General features: G+C 42.0%; 1 protein-coding gene across 2 annotated transcripts in view; it reads right to left on the bottom strand.

The window, feature by feature from the left end:
- LPCAT1 (lysophosphatidylcholine acyltransferase 1) overlaps positions 1-21,020 on the bottom strand; it is a 146,697-nt gene that overhangs the window by 122,827 nt on the left and 2,850 nt on the right. For both annotated transcript variants that reach the window (XM_026659250.2, XM_026659249.2), the window contains exon 3: positions 1,423-1,535. In XM_026659250.2, the coding sequence (XP_026515035.1) occupies positions 1,423-1,535 (113 nt within the window). The remainder of the gene's footprint in view (positions 1-1,422; positions 1,536-21,020) is intronic.

Raw genomic sequence — 21,020 nt, 5'->3', positions numbered from 1 at the left:
AGGGCAGGGGTGACACAGCTACTCAGTCTGCATTGTACCCTGGGTATGTCACGGGGGAGGGAGGAAGAAGGGAAGGGGACACAAAGGACTTGCCAACAGGGCATGGAAGATGTGCAAGTTAAACTATGAAGGCTATGAACAACACACAGTGAGGTTGCAACGGGTGCAATTAGTTTCATTTTCCTGAATCAGAGCTTGGCATTGAAGAGATTGGGAAACACTGCTTAAACTATACCATTTATATTTTAATCACAGCAGTAAAAAAGATTGCACTACATTATATTTTGACTTGAGTTGCTGAGCAAAGGCAAAGGATCAAGTATTAAGGTCCCAATCTTAAAACACTTATAGAGGTGAATGACTATCTTATGCCATTGACATATTCTGTTTCTTATTCATGTTGACTATAGGATTATACCTGGTGTGCTTAAGAGGAGCTATAATTTGCATTGTTTAATATTTCATTCTATAGGTCTTTCAACAGTTCACGAATTTTCATCTTTCAGGTACCTTGTCTCTCCCAAAATAGGGTTTTGGAGTTTGGGGTTTTGTTTTTTTATAGTTTGAGCCAAACTGGTTCAGTTTTTCTGAATGTGAATGCAATGGATGGGAAAAGAAAGGGCAAGGACCACCCGCCAACACCCACCCTCTTTATATCAATTGGAATGCACTTTTTAATGCACAGGTACTTTGTGATTGTACTTTGTAAGGCTCCAAGCTCTTCTCCCTTGTTGTGGGTGCTAATGGTATAGGACAGGGAGTACATGCCAAGTCCTCTCTCACTGAGGGACCGCACAAAATCAGGAACTACTCTAATAGAAATTTATGTCTATTTAAAATCTACTTGTTTGCCCGATTATGTTGGCACATATGCTTATCAAATATGACTTATTAATATGTGCACTTACTGAGAAAAGGGATTACATAGATGCATATCTAGTGCTAAGACTAAAGCCAGAGACTGGCTAGCTTCAGAAAACAGGAGAGTTTTTAATATGCTTCAAATTTTAAAATAAAAATGCACATACTTCTGGAAAGTTTAGGGCTGAAATACAGTAGTCATAACCGTCCCTCCTTTTCTATTTCCTCCCTCCCCCCAAAAGTGTACCATATCATAACAGTTATAAAATTCAAGTGCAAGAACCTCAGCTGCTGATTAAATTTAAAGGCTTCAGATGCTACTAACATTTTAGGTCCAATGGAAATTTTCTCCAAGGACTAAAAATTGTTACAATATAACTTAAAGATCATGCTAGCAATATGTTGTGCAAAGAAACATTTTAAATCTTGCATTCATGGAGAAAAAGCATGTAGGTCTAATGTGTCCTCTATGGAGGAAGGAAAAAAAAAAAAAAAAAGACTAAAATTTGCTTCTCAAAGCCAACAAATGTCAAATATCACATAAAAGAGATTATACTATACCTGTGGCCATTTGCCATCAGATTGAGCACGTCTCTTTATCTCTTCAACAGTTTTTCTGCGAGAATCCTGGTCTGACCGAGACACAAATACTGGTCGTATATATTTTATTAAAGCTGAAAAGAAAAAACACGAATTTTTCATAGAACTGCTTTAAAAATCAATGTATCTATGAAATATTCAAAGACAGAAGGGACCACTGTGATCATCTAGTCTGACCTCCTGTATATAAAGGGCCACAGAACTTCCCCAAAATAATTCCTAGAGCATAGCTTTGAGAGAAAACATCCAATCTGACTTAAAAATTGTCAGTGAAGGAGAATCCACCATGACCTTGGCAAATTGTTCCAATAGTTTTTAGGAAGGTACTTACTTTAATTTTTAGGTAGGTACTTACAGACTGTAATTAAGTCACCCTTAAATCTTTTCTTTCTTAAGCTAAATAAATTAATGTTATATCATGGCCATCCTTTGAACAGGAGTCCTTGTTACAAGCAAATAATGACTCTTTTTGATTGGCTTATATTATAATATTTCAATGTAAAATTAAAGCAAATCCTTGAACCATTTTCATTACCTAAGCTGAGAGAAATGCAAAGAGTAAAATGAATAATGAAAAGTAAATTAGATTTTTTAAATGCACTTGTAATAGACTTGTAATAACAAGACCTTATTTGTAACAGGAGACTTTATGTGAATGTGATTCTAAAATATGAATTTGACTGTATCATTTAATGCACACTTACTTTTTTGGGGCAGCAAAATAGTTATGTTTGACCACCCATGGGCCAGAACATTTCCTCCTGGGAGGAGAACCTCTGTGAGCATCTCCCTCATTGAGATCCCCCTCACAATCCTACTGGAAAGCAGGATTTCTTCTGTTATGCAGTAATTCACAAGACACACCCCAAACCTGGCTTGGTAAAGGAGGGATAGCTCAGTGGTTTGAGCATTGGCCTGCTAAACCCAGGGTTGAGAGTTCAATCCTTGAGGGGGCCACTTTGGGAACTGGGGTAAAAATCTGTCTGGGGATTGGTCCTGCTTTGAGCAGGGGGTTGGACTAGATGACCTCCTGAGGTCCCTTCCAACCCTGATATTCTATGATTCTATGTATGGCTTGCAGGCCGTAGGTTGGGCACCCCTGCTGTAGGGCATTGTTCTGCAGCCCTCAAATGACTTTGGGGTTCTTTTCTGCACCCTCTTCATGTTTTTAAAAGGGTGTTGAAACATTGGACACCAGAACTGTATGCAGTATTCCACAATTGGTCTAACCACACCATATACAGAAGTAAAAAAATCATATCCCTACTCACTACTCCCGTTTATACATACAAGGCTTGCATTAGACATTTTTGCCACAGAATCACACTGGGAAAATGTTGAGTTACATGTCCACTATGACCCCTAAATCCTTTTCATAGTCACTGCTTTCCAGGATACAGTTCCCCATTCTGTAGCTCTGGCCCCAATTCCTTGTTCTTAAATATGTAACTTTGTAGTAAAAAATTTTATTTGGGTGGCCTCAGGTTATTAAGCGATCCAGATTGCTTTGCATGACTGTCCCGGTCTCACCATTATTTACCATTCTGCCAATCTGTTGGTCATCCACAAATTTTATCAGCAGTGATTTTATTTCCAAATCATCAATGAAAATGTTGAATACCATTGGCCCTAATATTGATTCCTGTGAAATCCCACTAGAAACATCTGCATTCAACAATGATTCCTCATTGACAGCTACTTTGAAATCTGTGAGCTACTCATTTCTTTATCCACTTAACATATGCTTTACTGATACTGTATAGGGCTAATATTCATCAGAATGCCATGTGGTATTTAGTCAAATGCCTTTCAAAAATCTAAGTCTTTTACATCAACCAAACTTGTCATCTCCTCAAAAAATTAAATCAGGTTTGTTTGACTAGACTTATTTTCTATAAAACCATATTGACTGGCTTTAACTATAGTCCTATCCTTTAATTCTTTATTAATTGAATTCCACATCAGTTTCTCTATTAATTTGCCCAGAACTGATGTCAAGCTAACTGACCTAACTAGCCTTTTTGAATATTGGTACATTAACTGTCTTCCAGTCTTCTGGAATTTCCCTGGTATTACATGATTTATTAAAAATTATCAGCAGGCCAAAGATCTCCTCAGCCAGCTCTTTTAGAGCTGTTGGGTGTAAGATATTCAGGCCTGCTGATTTAAGAATATTTTGCCTTAATAGATGCTAATATCCTCCTTAGTTACAAATGGACTGGAAAATCACTCTCAGATGAAAAGAGTATATCATTCTAGTTTTTTCTAAGTACAGGACAGAAAATTTATTGAACTCTTCTGCCTTTTCTGAATCATTAGTAACAATTTACCATCTCTATCTAGAAATGGACCTTTACCATTACTAGGATTTCTTTTGTTCTTAACATACTTTTAAAAAACTCATTGTCTTTAGCTCTTGTCAGCCATGAGTCTTCCCTTATCAATTTTCTATATTTCATAACTTTTAATTTATATAAATTACTATCTAGTTTCCCATTGTTCTATATTGTTTTATTTCCAATTGCTACCTTCAATGAACCATATTTTATTGGTTGTGAGGGTCCTTCATTTGCCCATATTGAGTTTAAATCAGGTCATGATCACTAGTCCCTAGGCAACCACCAGCATCTATTTCAGCAATTAATTCACCTTTATGTGTCACGATGAGGTCCAAAGTAGAACTACCTTGTGTTGGGTGCAATATCTTTTCGGTTAGAAAATTATCTATACATTTTAGACATTCTAATGGTGTTCTACTACTGTCTGCACGAGACCTCCAGCAATCCCCCATAATATCACAATTACTTTCCAAACATTACAGACGGGTGCTTAAGGAGAAACTCATTCTGTTCTGATTTGATGGTCTAGCACACCCCCACCAATACCCCCTTCTGGTCTTTGTTTCCACATTGATCAATATGCATTTCAAGATGCTGTGGTTCAGAGTTATCAAGAACTCTAAAACAGGTAATGATATCTTTCATGTAAAATTGCCACCCACCCCACACACTGCCTTTTTACACATACTATCCCTCTTAAAAAAATATAACCACTTATTTTAACATTCCAATCATGCAAATTATCCCACCAGGTTTCTGTAATGCCAGTTATAGCAAATTTCTTTTCAATGAAAATTTCCAGTTCTTCTTGTTACCCAGATCCCTAGAATTAGTAAGTAAAAATTTTCTTCTGTTCACATTCTTTGCCACCTTGATTCAAGTTTTTCATGACACTGAATTTGTACTGCACATGCCTTCTTAGCACCCTCCCTTCACATTGGGGGACCCTCCCTGCTCCAGCTAATCTCCAACTGAGAAGATTAGCCACTATGCTTGTGAGATGCAGGCCCACCCTGTTTATACAACCCCGGATCCTGCTGTAACTTGGTCTAATACGTCAAAGAAACCAAAACCTTCAGCTTCACATCAGTAACACAGCCAATGGTTCGCCTCCAATATTTTCTGCCTTCTCTCTCATGAGACTGGAAGGCTCTTCAATAAGATGACCTTAAGAGGGGAGGGATAGCTCAGTGGTTTGAGCATTGGCCTGCTAAACCCAGGATTGTGAGTTTGATCTTGAGGGGGCTATTTAGGGATCTGAGGCAAAAATCTATCTGGGAATTGGTCCTGCTTTGAGCAGGGGTTTGGAGTAGATGACTTCCTGAGGTCCCTTCCAACCCTGATATTCTATGATCTGCTCTCCCAAGATCTCTGAAATCTTCTATAGTGTGTCAAGTTCCATGTGATGACGTGATTCCAATGTGTATCAACACCAGTGGAGACTTGCCAGATGACTTCATAATCCCATTCAATCTTGCAATTACAGCTCATATTTTCATTCTAGTGAGTCAGCATACCATCCTGTTGTCCTTTCTGAATTCTCTATCCATGCTAACTAGTCACCACTGATGATTGCTTACCTTCTTAGGATGGCTGAAGTACCTCTTGATAGCTGCTTGCTTCACAAAAACTCCCATCAACGATGTCACTGTAGCTGGTGTGTTCTTTTCTTCCATATACACACACTCCAGTAATCGCTGAATACTTGGTAACATTTGATATTTGCAGCCAGGTTGAATGACTCCTGGCTCTTTCCCCTCTTGCTTACATATCGTCACATATGTACTCCTTCCAGTTGCCTTATAACTGAATCTTCCTCCAAGTCAGACTGGCAGTGAGCTTGGGGTATTTTCGCCTTCTTCTGCAGCATGTGGTGGTGGATCACTTGCTAAGATTATCTGGGTATATCTCACTTAATCATTTCCCTGCCATTGCGGGGACCCTAGACACTGGTGCACCTTCGAATCATAGAATGTCAGGGTTGGAAGGGACCTTAGGAGGTCATCTAATCCAACCCCCTGCTCAAACCAGGACCAATCCCCAACTAAATCATCCCAGCCAGGGCTTCATCAAGCCTCACCTTAAAAACCTCTAAGGAAGGAGATTCCACCACCTCCCTAAGTAAGCCATTCCAGTGCTTCACCACCTTCCTAGTGAAAAGGTTTTTCCTAATATCCAACCTAAACCTCCCCAACTGCAACTTGAGACCATTACTCCTTATTCTATCATCTGGTACCACTGAGAACAGTCTAGATCCATCCGCTTCGGAACCCCCTTTCAGGTAGTTGAAAGCAGCTGTCAAATCCCCCCTCATTCTTCTCTTCTGCAGACTAAATAATTCCAGTTCCCTCAGCCTCTCCTCGTAAGTCATGTGCTCCAGCCCCCTAATCATTTTTGTTGCCCTCCACTGGAATCTTTCCAATTTTTCCACATCCTTCTTGTAGTGTGGGGCCCAAAACTGGACAGTACTCCATATGAGGCCTCACCAATGCCGAATAGAGGGGAATGATCACGTCCCTAGATCTGGTGGCAATGCCCCTACTTATACAGCCCAAAATGCCGTTAGCCTTCTTGGCAACAAGGGCACACTGTTGACTCATATCTAGGTTCCTTGGTTCCTCCTATTCTCTGTCTGTGGCACAACAGTCTAGTCTCCTGTGTGCTGAAATATTTTGGTCTAATTTTCAGTTGTTGGGTTTACTGTGCTGGTGGTGGCCTGCGCTATACAGGAGGTCACACTTGATGATCTGGTGGTCACCTTCTGCTCTTATGACTTCCCCTTGTGAAGTCTGTGGCAAGCATTTCTGAAACTGGTTGTCCAAGTTCTCAGAGGTTACACAGTGTTGAAAACTTGCACTTCCAGAAAACATATCTTTTCCTGCAATATAGCCACCAGTCTGCACTTAATCGGATCTTGTGTCTTTTGGTAGAAAGGAAAAGCATAGCACATCTGTGATAAATGAAGCTCCCTTTTATGGTCACCCAGCCAGCCAGCAGCTATAAAACCGCTCTTAGTGGCTGTTCTCTAATTGCTCTACCTGTAAAGGGTTAAGAAAAAAGTTTCACTGCTATGCATAGGTAAAAGGAAGTGAGTGGACACCTGGCCAAAAGAGCCAATGGGAAGGCTAAAACTTTTTAAAATTGAAAAACGACTCCCCTTTTGTGTATCTGTGGTTGTTCTCCGGGAAGAGGCAGACAGGGCTGCAGTTATGCTGTAAGAAGCTTTGGGCCAAGTATGAAAAATCTTCAGTATCATACTTAGAAACTACTCATTTAAAACCCCAGATATGTAAGTAGATCAAGAAATATCTAGGAAGACGCGATTAGGTTTATTTCTTTATGGCTTGTGGATTCCTCTGTGCTAATCCCAGGTGTTTTTTTTCTTTTGCTTGTAACCTTTAAGCTGGACCTCAACAAAGCTATTCTTAATGCTTAATCCTCGCAGTTGTTTTTTCTTTGAGGGAGTCAATAAGCATGTGGACAAGGGTGATCCAGTTTATATAGTGTACTTGGACTTCCAGAAAGCCTTTGACAAGGTCCCAGACCAAAGGCTCTTAAGCAAGCGAAGCAGTCATGGGATAAAAAGGAAGGTGATTTCATGGATCAGTAACTGGTTAAAAGATGGGAAACAAAGGATAGGAATAAATGTTCAGTTTTCAGAATAGAGGTAAACAGTGGGGTCCCCCAAGGCTCTGTACTGGGACTTGTGCTGTTCAACATATCCATAAGTGATCTGGAAAAGGAGGTAAACAGTGAGGTGGCAAAATTTGCAGATGATACAAAATTACTCAAGACAGTTAAGTCCAAAGCTGACTGACGTGTTACAAAGAGATCTCACTAAACTGGATAAGTGGGCAACAAAAGGGCAGTTGAAATTCAATGCTGATAAATACGAAGTAATGCACATTGGAAACAATAATCCCAATTACACATACAAAATGATGGGGTCTAAATTAGCTCTTACCACTCAAGAAAGATCTTGTATCATAAATCGTTCTCTGAAAACATGTGCTCCATGTGCAGCTGCAGTCACGAAAGCTAACAGAATGTTAGGAACCCTTAGGAAAGGGATGAATAATAAGATAGAAAATATAATGCCATTATATAAATCCAAAGTACGCCCACACCTTGAATTGGGTAGAACCTGAGTTACGAACACCTTGGGAATGGAGGTTGTTTGTAACTCTGAAGTGTTCATAACTCTGAACAAAACGTTATAGTTGTTCTTTCAAAAGTTTACAACTGAACATTAACTTAACACAGCTTTGAAACTTTACGATCAGAAAAAAATGCTGCTTTCCCTTTATTTTTTAATAGCTTACATTTAACACAATACTATACTGTATTTACCTTTTTTTTTTTCCGGTCTCTGCTGCTGCCTGATTACACACTTCCGGTTCCAAATGAGGTGTGCGGTTGACTGGTCAGTTCATAACTCTGAGGTTCTACTGTACTGTGGTTCTGGCTGCCCCATCTCAAAAAAAGATGTATTTGAATTGGACAGAACAACAAAGGGCAACAAAAATGACTGGGGTATGGAACGTTTTCCATAAAAGGAGAGATTAAAAAGAGTGGGACTGTTCATCTTAGAAAAGAGATTACTAAGGTAGGAGAGGTCTATAAAACCATGAATGGTATGGAGAAAGTGAAAAAGGAAGTGTTATTTTACCCGTTTAAACAACACAAGAACCAGGGGTCCTCTGGTTATATTATATTAATAGGCAGCAAGTTTAAAACAAACATAAGGAAGTGCTTCTTCACACAATGCACAATTAATTTGGAGAACTTGTTGCTAGGAGATGCTGTGAAGGTCAAAACTATAACTGGGTTTAAAAAAAAGAATTAGATAAATTCATGGAGGATAGGTCCATCAATGACCTGGGAATGAATGATAGGGTATGGATCACTTGATAATTGCCCTGTGCTGTTCGTTCCCTTGGAAGCATCCGCACTGGCCAGTCAGAAGACAGGATACTGGGCAAGATGGACCATTAGTCTGACCCAGCAGAGTCATTCTTATGTTCTTATGCCCCAGAAATCTGAGGCAAGTTCCCGATGTTGTTTTTGGAGACTAGAGATGAAGCTGTAGTTGAAGACTTTTCCAAAGGGATGTAAACTTTTGCTTATTTTCAGGCCATGACTACCCCTGTAAACTTTAGGATTTGCGCTGGAGTTAACTTTAATTGACTTGAGTCCAAGGGGATGAGGTCAGGACTGTGCATAAAGAACTGGTCATCTCACCTCTGTGATGGGTCCCCGGGGTGCAACCTGGACTGTGGGACCACTATGCCCTCTGTTCCACCAACCTGGACTGCCTCTCACACTGTGATGCTGATGTCAAGCTACAAGCCTAACAGGCGCTGCACTTACACAGACATCCACATGCAGGGACACACCCAACTGTGTTACGTGAAGGATCTTGCAGCCACTCATGAACCATCAATAGAGAGCCTCAAGCCAATTTCCCTCCCCCCCAACTCCCCAGCCTTGCACCCCCAAACTGTACTGTCGTGTACTGGTCAGAAGCCAGACCAGTGTAAGTTGATTACTTAGGCCTGGTCTACACTGTGGGGGGAAATCGATCTAAGTTACGCAGATTCAGCTACGTGAATAACATAGCTGAAGTCGACGTACTTAGATCGACTTACCGTGGTGTCTTCACCACAGTGAGTCGACTGCTGCCGCTCCCCCATCGACTCTGCCTGTCTCTCTTGCGGCACTGGAGTCGACGGGAGAGCGCTCGGGGACCGATTTATCACGTCTAGACTAGACGCGATAAATCAATCTCCACTGGATCGATCACTACCAGCCGGGTGGGTGGGCAGCGAAGACATACCCTTAGTTTGCCTCTTCTTCATAGGAAAGTGGACATGCACCAGCCTTTGTAATCTGAGATGAGATTTCCCAAGCACTTCCACCAAAACACAATTTTAGGTAAACTATAAAACAGATTTATTAACTACAAAAAGATAGATTACGTGATTATAACTAGCAGGCATAGAGATCAAAGTTGGTTACCTAAGAAACAAAATTAAATTCACAGTCTAATTCTAACTTTAGCACACTAAGCAAGATTTAAATCAAGCAACGTCTCACCCTAACAGATGGTACAAGCAGGTTATTGTTCCTCAATACACAGACTGGACTCCCTTTCCAGGCTGGGACCATTCCTCCCCAGTTCAAAGTCTTTTTCCTCCAGACATTCTTCCAGGTATTGAGATGGGGTTTCGGGGGGAGGGGAGGGAGGTAGAGAGGCCAAGTGGTGATATCACTGTTTCTCTTTTTATACTTTCTTCCAGCTGCTAGAAAGATCCTTGCTGTGAACATGTGGGTCAGTGAGTCCCCATTAGTCAAGCAGTCTCCATTGTGTGTGTGCCTTCTCTAAGGAGCCTCAGGGATAGCGGATAGTGTTAATGGCCCATCAAGAAAACAATCTGAGCCCTCCTTTGTTGCAACTGAAAGGCTGGTTGTGGGTATTCCCAACCTCACAACATATTTCAGTAACACATAGAAATACTTCATAACTTCGTGTACAATAGTGCATAAAATCCAACAGGATATTATTGTTCAACAGATCAAGACTTACAAAATGATATCTCAAGGCAAACTTTGCATAAAACATATCAGTCATATCACAATGGTGAATATGGGGGTTCCAGGGTACTACTTTGAGACAGAGTGTCACATTAGCTAATAGTCAGGAGGGGTATGTCAATGCCTTGAATGTCGTAAGTGAGCAACCATTAGTGTCATTTGTTTGGCGAACCCCTTTAGTGCTGTGGACAGACCAAAGGGGAGAAATGTATACAGGTAATGGCTGTTTCTCTACTACTGAATGCAAGTATTTTCTGTGTGCTGCATGAATTGCCAGGTAAAAATAGGTGTCCTCAAGGTCAAGTGTCACAAACCAATTTTGGGGGTCCTCGGAGGGAATAAATGAGACTCAAGTCACCATTCTGAACTTGAAGTGGATGAATCTGTTTTGTCTTCTCAGATTTAGAATGGGGCATAGACCTTTTCAAGATGAGAAAATAAGGGAAATAAAACATCCTGTGACAACTCTTCTACTGCTTACATTGCAATAGGGAGTCTGCTTTTCTTAATGATGTCTCATGAGAAGGATCCCTGAAAAGGAATGAGGAAGTGGGTGGGGGAGTATGTAGAGATGGAATCACACAGAATAGTCTTTGTCAATTATCTCCAGGACCCAGTCCATGGTGATTCCAACCCATGCTGCCAAAAGAAAGGCAAGGCTATTTTCAAAATGAGGGGAGGAAAGTATATGAATCCACAAGAATTGGTACAGTGCTCTTGTCAAAAGACATCAAACCTGATGCCTGGATGATGATGCCATGTGGATAGTACCAATGGAGGCTGAACTTCTTGAACAATGAGGCCTTTTCAAGAAGGCCAAATGTCTTCTGTTGTTGGTAAGAGAAGCAAGCTGTCTGAAGAGCATTTGACACTTGTATGTCTTTGTTTTAGAGATAAGATATAGAGGCCCAAAGACAGAGTGGCTCTGGAGTCAGAGTATGGACAGCCTTATCTGTCTTGCTGTGGAATAGCTGCAGTCCCTTAAAGGTCAGGTCTTCTATTATCTAGACTTCTTTAGAAATGCCAGAGTATTGAAATCATGGTAACTTGTGCACGGAAATTGAGGTAGGCATAGCACAGGCAGACGTGATAGAAGCGAAGTTGTCCTGACAAATTGGCCTCCACCTCTTCTTTCGCCTCACAGCTTGTCCAGAAACTGAGACAATTTATCCCACATTTCACTAGAAGCACCTGATAATTTACTATGTGCATTTGGAGACTGGTGGAAGAACAGACCTTTCAGCCAAAGAGTTCCAGCCTTTTGGGGTCCTTGTCCTACAATGTCATTTTCAGACCTGCTAGCTGTTTAGATCTCTTATGTATTGCAAAGACCTAACAGCACAGGACTTAGTTCATGTAGAAATATTTGAAGCCTCTTGGGTGAGCGGGGTGGGGGAAGGACTGGTAATGCTGATCTTAGGCCTTGTCTACATTACTGCGGTAAGTCAACCTAAGTTACACTACTTCAGTTACGTGAATAATGTAACTGAAGTCAACGTAGCTTAGGTCAACTAGCCGAGGTGTCTATACCGTGCTGTGTCGACAGGAGACACTTCTCTTCTCAGGCAGCTGGAGTACCGGAGTTGATGGGAAAGAGCATCGATTGCAGCAGTATAGACATGGCCTTAGTTGTGGGAGATATACAGGATGGGTTTGCCTTGACAGGCTCAAACCCACCATTGATTGGCATAGCTAGTCTGCCAGCTGCAGAAGAATGAAGGTGATCAAAAAATGTCATCAATTGTCTTAGACGACTTTGGGTTGTATGTCCAGAGTGTCAGCACTATGGCTCAGGTGATCTTGGAAGAATTTCAAGTCATCTGGAGGGGAAAGGATAGTTGGAGTTCCAGTATCCTCCAGAATGGAGGAAGCGATAGTGAGGGAATTGCAGGTGGATTAGAAGGGACATCTTCCTCTTGGTAGGCAACACTTCCCTCTCCTTCATCCTCTTGGGCCTCTATTCCTGTCACCCACGTTGGATCAGGTGGCTTAGTTGTGCTCAGGAGTCTAGCCAGAGAATGAAATCTCAGTCTTGGTCCTGTAAGAATGAACAAGGGATGGGTTCAGATGATGGCTCCCTAACGGGGTGAGGGGGAGGAAGAGGTGATGGAGTAGATGTCAAAGTGGAGTCAGATTTCCCCGGTGTTACTGGTGCTCTAGGATGAGGGGGCACTAAAATGCCCATAGGAGTGAGAGTACTATAGGTATTGGTATTGTGAGTTTTGGTATCATAATTGGTGCTAGATTTAGGATTCTTGTTGCCTACTCAGAAGAACCCACTGATATTGAAAATGTGGTTGGTACCACTATGATTGGTATCAATGGTTGCAATACCAAGACTGGCACAGAGGAAATCAGTACTGAAGCAGGAGAGCTTCCCTGGATATGGTTAATGGTGGGACAGCTTCCCTTGATATGGTTAGTGGCAACATAATTATGGGCATGCTCAGTAAGGGGGTCTCAGGAGTGATTGTAGAGCCAACCTGGTGACTGATTTGGAAGGTGTGACTTTAGAAGAGTCATGGACCTGGTGACCAATTTTTTTTTTTTCAATCTGTCAGAGAGGGAGACTGATGCCTGGAGTCAGTTTTGGAGCTGTGCTCCTTTTTGCCCTAGCTAGAAAAGCTCAAGGCAGTACTGGGGGCCAGTGCTGGGCTTAGAGGTGTCCGGAAAGACAGCAGATGCTCGAGCCACATCCACATCACTGGTAGCAGTGGCTCAAGGTGATCAGAGTCCCAGCTCACAAAGGCACAGTCCCTCTTCTGTTTGCATCTCACTCATTGTAGAATCTGCTGCTCCCATCAAATGCTCTAACAGGAAAAGTTGGAGGTTAATATCCCTGGATCTATGTCCTTTCTGAGGACTGGCAGATGGAGCACTGATCTGGGATATGGTTTTTATCAACAAGGAAAGCACTTGATGTGCTCATCATTCAGGGGCACAGAAACATCACAGAAGGATAGACAGGACTCAGAGTCTAGAGATTTTGCCTCAGCACCAAAGGCGTAAGTAGCCCCAGATGGTGGAGAGGAAGTATTTAGTTGCCAATGGGTGAATTTGGGGGAGGGGAGAACTAAAGAAGAATTTTAACTAAATAAATAACTAATCCTAAAACCAAGGGCTGAATCTGAAAATGATGTTTACCAAACTGAATTTTGAACTTTAAGATAAGTAAAAACAAAAAAGAAAAATGGTTATCATTTGTAACTTAAAAAAATAAACAGAAAGTAAAAGATACTAAATGTGGAATACATTCCCAATTTGGAATACTGTACTATCAGAAGATGCAGGGAATGATATCTGCTGAAGATCATACTCTCTACTTCTTCTAGTCACGTGATGATATGCACTTGAATTTTGTAGTAAAAATGACATTTACGACTAAGTAAACAAACTACTTTTCAGGTATTTTTGATACAGAAAGGAGTTAAATGCACTGATAGGGATTACACAAAGAATCATACACAACACAGTATGATATAGTTATTTCCATAAGTTCTCCTCTTTCAAAAATATAAATTATTATTAGCTAATCATTAGCCGAAACAGTAATCTAACCTAACCAGCTTTTGCTTACAGTGTAAATGAGTGGAGTATTGATTTGGATACCTATGTCATGGCATGGCATAAGATACATACTAGCAAATATTTATTATGTATTCAATCTTCATGTGGTAGTTATTAATTATATTTATTTTCATCAGGTATTCTAAAGATGGATGCAATCTTGTACCTGAAGTATCCCTCAATCTGACACTACAATTGGGATGCATTCGTGGCCAGTACAGCTAATGGAAAAGTCTGTTTACGTGTCTGAGGATGGAGCAGGAATCCTTCAGGGACATCTCCATGAAGCTCTCCTGGAGCTACTCTGAAAGCCTTTGCAGAAGGTTTCTGGGGAGGGCTGCCTTATTTCATCCTCCACAGTAGGACACTTTACCATGCCATGCCAGTAGTAAGTGGTCTGGAATCATTGCAGCACAAAGCATGGCAGAGAATGGTCCTGGGTTTTGGTCGCATTCATACAACATTCAGTTATCTTTTGTGTCAGCCTCAGGAGAGTGATATCATTCATGGTCACCTGGTTGAAATAGGGGAAGTTTTGTAAGGGAACAGTAATCCCCTCTGTTTAGTGATCCCCGACACATTAGATCCCGGGCATGCTGGGCTGTTTGCGCTTTGCTAAAAGGGATCATCCCGGAAAATAGCCACACTGGGAGGGAGGGGTGTTTTGCACATCCACCCCAAAACCGCAGCCGCTCTTTTTAAATGGCAACTGCAGCCCCTCCTTTTAAACGCAGCCGGCCAACACAACCGGCATTGGTTGCTATGGGAAAGGAGGGCGCTGCAGTTTGAAAACATTTCCACATGTTATGAACATGGAAGAAGCCAACCCCACGTGCCCTTTTGCTTACCATGGCTGCCTGCAAACTGAATTCTGTGGCCCAGCCATGTGTGATGTGTCACCATACCAGCAGGCGCTCAATATAAAAAGCAAAATGCGACCTTGTACCTAACACACAGGTGCTGTCTGCTGTGAATTGCTTGATTCACTGTGAAAGAGTCTCCCTTTTGTTCTCAGAAATATATCTTCTGTAACGTCTATTCACCCTTTTTCCCCCCTGCAGCTGCAAATGTTTCTATGCTCCCTGCATCAACTCTGTCCCTGAGATTATCGCAGATTAGAAGGCGAAAAAAAAAGCACTCGCAATGACATGTTTTCAGAGCTCATGCAGTCCTCCAGCACTGATAGGGCACAGCTGAATGCATGGAGGCATTCAGTGGCAGAGGCCAGGAAAGCTTACAGTGAGCGTGATCGTAACACGCAGGGGGAGATGCTGGGGCTAAAGGGGGAGCAAATGGACATGATGAGGCATCTGGTGGAGCTGCAGGAAAGGCAACTAGACTACAGACCCCCGCTGCAGCCATTGTGTAACCACCTGCCCTGTTCAACAAGTTCCATATCCTCGTCACCCAGATGCCCAAGAACGCTGGGCGGGGGAGGGGGGGAGAGGTTCCGCGCACCCTGCCACTCAACTCCAGGGGATGGCCCAAGCAACAGAAAGCTGTCATTCAAACAGCTTTGATTTGTAGTGTGGCTACAATAAGCAATGTGGCCTTGTCCTTCCCTCCTCCCCGACCCCACCCCATTATCAAACCCTTTGTACACCAGGGCTTCTTTTTACTAGTCAGCGTTGCCAGTGATCAAGTTTTTTTTAATAAATAAAGAATGAATTGATTCAGAACAATAGGGACTTTATTTCCTGTGCCAGCTGTGGTCGAAGGGGGGATGGGGACTGGCTTACAGGGAAGTACGTTCACCAAAGGGGGCAGCTTTGTATCAAGGACAAACAAACACACACAACTGTCACACCATAGACTGGTCAGTCATGAAACTGTTTTTCAAACCTCTCTGATGCACAGTGCACCTCGGTGTGCTCTTCTAATTTCCCTGGTGTCTGGCTGTTCAAAATTGGCCGCCAGGCGATCTGCCTCAACCTCCCACCCCGCCATAAACGTCTCCCCCTTACTCTCACAGATATTATGAAACACACAGCAAGCAGCAATAACAATGGGAATATGGCTTTCGCTGAAGTCTAACCTACTCAGCAAACTACGCCAGCGCCGTTTTAAACACCCAAAGGCACATTCTACCACCATTCTGCACTTGCTCAGCCTATAGTTGAACTGCTCCTTACTGCTGTCCAGGCTGCCTGTGTACGGCTTCATGAGCCATGGGAGCAAGAGGTAGGCTGGGTCCCCAAGGATAACTATTGGCATTTCAACATCCCCAATGGTAATTTTCTGGTCTGGGAAGAAAGTCCCTTCTTGCAGCTTTCCTGAACAGCCCAGAGTTCCGAAAGATGCGAGCGTCATGCACCTTCCCTGACCATCCCATGTTGATGTCGGTGAAATGGCCCTTATGATCCACTAGTGCTTGCAACATCATTGAGAAGTACCCCTTGCGGTTTATGCACTCTTTGGCAAGGTGATCCGGTGCCAAGATAGGGATATGCGTTCCGTCTATTGCCCCACCACAGTTAGGGAACCCCATTGCAGCAAAGCCATCCACTATGCCCTGCACATTTCCCAGACTCACTACACTTCTTAGCAGAAGAGTATTGATTGCCCTGGCTACTTGGATCACAGCAGCCCCCACAGTAGACTTGCTCTTTCCGAATTGATTCCCGACTGACCAGTAGCAGTCAGGCGTTGCAAGCTTCCACAGAGCTATCGCCACTTGCTTCTCAACTGTCAGGGCAGGTCTCATCTTGGTATTCCTGCGCTTCAGGGCGGGGGAAAGCAACTCAAAGTTCCATGAAAGTGGCCTTACACATGCGAAAGTTTCGCAGACAGTGGGAATCATTCCATACCTGCAACATTATGCGGTCCCACCAGTCTGTACTTGTTTGCCGGGCCCAGAATCGGCATTCCACTGTATTAACATGCCCCAATGCTGCCATGATATCCCAATTGCCACATCCCGTGCTTTCAGGAACGTCTGTGTCCATGTCCTCCTCACAATCTTCCTCGTACTGGTGGCTCCTAGCTAGGCTCTGCACATACTGCAGGATAATGCGTGAGGTGTTTGCAATGCTCACAAAAGCAGTGTACAGCTGACCGGGCTCCATGCTTGCCATGCTATGGCATCTGCACGGATAACCCAGGGAAAAAGGCACAAAATGATTGTTTGCCATTACTTTCAAGGAGGGAGGGAGGAGCGAAGATTGACGACATGTACCCAAAACCACCCGCAACAATGTTTTTGCCCCATCAGGCATTGGGGGGTTAACCCAGAATTCCAATGGGTAGCGGGAACTGTGGGATAGCTACCCACAGTGCACCACTCCGTGAGTCGATGCTAGTCACAGTATTGAGGATGCACTCTGCCGACCTAATGCGCTTAGTGGGGACATGCACGATCAACTGTATAAAATCGGTTGCTAAAGATAGACTTCTATAAAATTGACCTAATTTCGTAGTGTAGACATGCCCTTAATATTTTTGTTCAGGAAAGGCTCATGACACCAAAGGAAGGAAGTGCCCATACCAAATTCCGTGACTTACTGAAAAGGACAAGGGCTCTGACATTTTCCTCCCTCTATGCAGCCGGAAAAGAAATGAAAAGCAAAGACAAGGTAATCACAATAAAGGCTGATCTTCTGATACTAAGTGCATAGTTACTGCCTACAATGACAGTGGATTTGCTCAAAATATTGTGTCCTGAACTAATGCTAGTTCAATTTACTCTTGCTGAGGTAAACTGGTGTCTAAGGCCTGGTCCACACTACCCCCCCCACTTCGGACTAAGGTACGCAAATTCAGCTACGTTAATAACGTAGCTGAATTCGAAGTACCTTAGTCCGAACTTACCGCGGGTCCAGACGCGGCAGGAAGGCTCCCCCGTCGATGCCGCGTACTCCTCTCGCCGAGCTGGAGTACCGGCGTCGACGGCGAGCACTTCTGGGATCGATCCCAGAACATCGATTGCCTGCCGTCGGACCCTCCGGTAAGTGTAGACGTACCCTAAAGTTAGAAATAAGCCTGTTATGATAGACATTTTAACCAGAGACATCCTTCTCCTTGTGAGATAACACTTGATAGTACATCCTCTCTGGTGATGGTTAGCCAAGCACATGTAGTGGAACTAGGAAAACCTCTTCAATATACAATCATTGGAAACCTTGCAAACATTTTTGTTGAGTGAGTTCATCATTCTGGACAGCATTTCAGCAGGACTATACCTTTGACAGGTACAGACAGGATTCTATTAAAGGAATGACGCAACAGATGTGCTCCAAAGCTTCTATGATTGAAGACAAATCTGTTCCACCTAACTGCTAACCAGACCACTTGACCCATCCCAAAAATAAAGCTGATCTGGCTTCTTTCATCTCTGAAAAACTCCTACCCACATACCAATGCTCCACATACCAAAACAATTTTCATATCCAGAGGGTTCAAAGAAGACAGTTCAGTTAAATCATCAAACCCAACTGTGGACACAAGTGAGTTACAAAGCTGAACACGAAGAAGCAGACACCAGGACTGTACTGCACTGTATGCATATAGATGCTGATTGTGTCATCGTGTCGGCACAAGACACTGATGTTCTTCTGTTAGTGACACACTGACAAAATGCCTTGCAGCAAGTTGTATTTGGGTTTTTTGATGCACATTCTTGTGCATACTGTCTGAATGAAGCTTCTGCCTGTATTTCGTGAAGCAGACATAGGACAATACTTTCCTTCCATGTACTGACAGGCTGTGATACAGTTTCCCATATTGTTGGGCACAGCAAGAAAATGGCTTTGACAATATTCATGGAGAAACAGGGACTTTAAGGAACTTGGTTCATTCTGTAGATCATCCTTCCCATTTCAGCAAAAGAGTTAATCTGTAACACATACAATTTGTCTGATGAGGAAGAACTGCGACAAAGCATGGGTGATATTCTCCAAGTATCTATCACCAGATGCTCTGTCCCGAACTAGAGATGCACCATGCTATTACATCCAAAGAGCTCACTTTCAAGCCATGGTCTGGAGGCAGCCAAATGCAACAATCCCACTGGAGAATATGGGTTGGACCAAACACAGTGGAGATCTGATACCCAAGCTTATGTCAATGCAGCCAATACCTGACAGCTGTACAGAAATTACCACCTATGGATGTGTCAAAGAGTGCATATCACAATGCTGTAGCTGCAGAAATGCCACACTGGCATAGACTGCAGCCTGTAAATGCAAGGAGCGTGTTGGCATACGTATCAACTGTTAAATTATGCTTGTCTAAACAATGCGTGGAATATATAACAACTGTATGTAGTGGAATAAAAACCATAGAAATTTACTAATTTTTCAAATTGTATTTAAATTTTGATCTCCAATTTAGAAAGTGAAATGTTCAAACTTCATCCTGGTAAACATTTTTTTTTTTTTTTTTGAGTTTCAGCACATTCAAATTACGAAAGGTAACTTCTTTATCTACTTTTCTCCAAAAATGCCTCCTACATCCTATTTTACAGCAATGTGCCCAGCCTAGAAACAGCCATAATGATAAAAGGTTGAGGCCTCACATACTGGTCTAAAGGTATGAGATGGAAATAGAGCTACATTTCTTTGTATCACAATATTCAGCTCTGCACAGAGCATACACTGCTTTCCAGAGGATTCTGGCCATGGGTGTGAGAAGTTCAAATCCTCCTAAGAGTAGGGATCTACACTGAATACTTAAATTGAAATTCTTCACAGTTAACCACTTGTTTTTGGTGTTACCAATTATGTAAAATTCAGTCACTCAGAGCCAGAGATATTTAGGGACCACCCTTCTTAAGACAGTCATATGTAACTTCTTACTGTTCTGCAGAGTTATGAAGTAGCAACAAAACTGTAAAAGCTAGACATTTGTTTGCAATAAAACTACTGCTAAAAATCACATACTACAAAGCCTTAAGAATCCAAAAACAAATTTCAGACTAAATTATTTCTAGGTCACAGCACTGATAAAATACACATAATTAAGCCTTTCAACATGTTCATTAGTTTCAAAGTAATGTACTAGATTATTTAAAAAAAAAAATCATCTCTGAGATTCAACTCTGCAATCCAAAAAATATATGGGACCCAGTTTTGCTGGATCATAAACAACATAACTCCAATATGAAGCATATCCAAAGTAAGAATATAGATAGGAACACAGGAATTTCCATTCTGAATCAGACCAGTAGCTCCATTTACTCCAGTATCCTTCAGAAGAAGCAGCCCTACAGGGCAAGTTTCCTCCTAAAACCCAACGGTTAGAAGTAGGTTTATTCCCTGAAATTTGAGGATTTACATCCCATTCAAAGCTTTTATTTATTTTTTAAATACTTGCTATAACAACATTGGCCACTCTTGTTATTCATAGAAATGTCTAATCCTTTTTTGAATCCTGTTAAACTCTTGGTCCCTTTAACGACCACAGTACATGTTGTATTTCTTTTTACCAGTTTTGAATTTGCTACCTTTCAATTTTATTGAACGTTCCTTAATCTGTCATTACCATAAAAGGTGACTACGTTACTGATCAAACTCCTTTTTTACTATTCACTATTATGCTCCACCTGTTCATCTCCTCTCTAAAGTGAACAGTTCCAATCTTTTCTCTCTTTTCCATGTTTCTAATCAGTCTTATTGCCCATGTCCAAACACCCTCCAAATCTGTTGTTGTGAAGATGCTGGTGACAAGAACTGAATGCAGTATTCCAAATAAGAATGTACCACTGATTTACATGATGATATAATGCTTTCCATATTTTTCCATCCAATTTCTTATACATTCTAGCATTACTGATTTTTGACGGCTGCTGGACATTGAGCAGAGGTGTTCGTGGACCTGTCTATAATAATCCTCAGGGATTAAATCCTGGCCCTAGGGAAGTCAATGGGAATTTAGGTTTTTACTTCAACAGGGGCAGGATTTCGCTCCAAGTCTTTTCCTTAAGTCAATACAGTTAATTGAGAACCCAGTGAAGTTTATAGAGGAAATGATTTGAATTACTCAGTGTGCATTACTTTGTATCTATCAAATTTGAATTTTATCTGCAATCTCTGTATCCCTACAGATTCAACTTCATGATCACCT

Source organism: Terrapene carolina, unplaced genomic scaffold, assembly GCF_002925995.2.
Source record: "Terrapene carolina triunguis isolate 2854851 unplaced genomic scaffold, T_m_triunguis-2.0 Scaffold613, whole genome shotgun sequence".
NCBI classification, from domain to species: domain Eukaryota; kingdom Metazoa; phylum Chordata; order Testudines; family Emydidae; genus Terrapene; species Terrapene triunguis.
The sequence above is the reverse complement of the archived record's forward strand: the minus strand, read 5'-3'. Positions and strand labels throughout refer to the sequence as shown.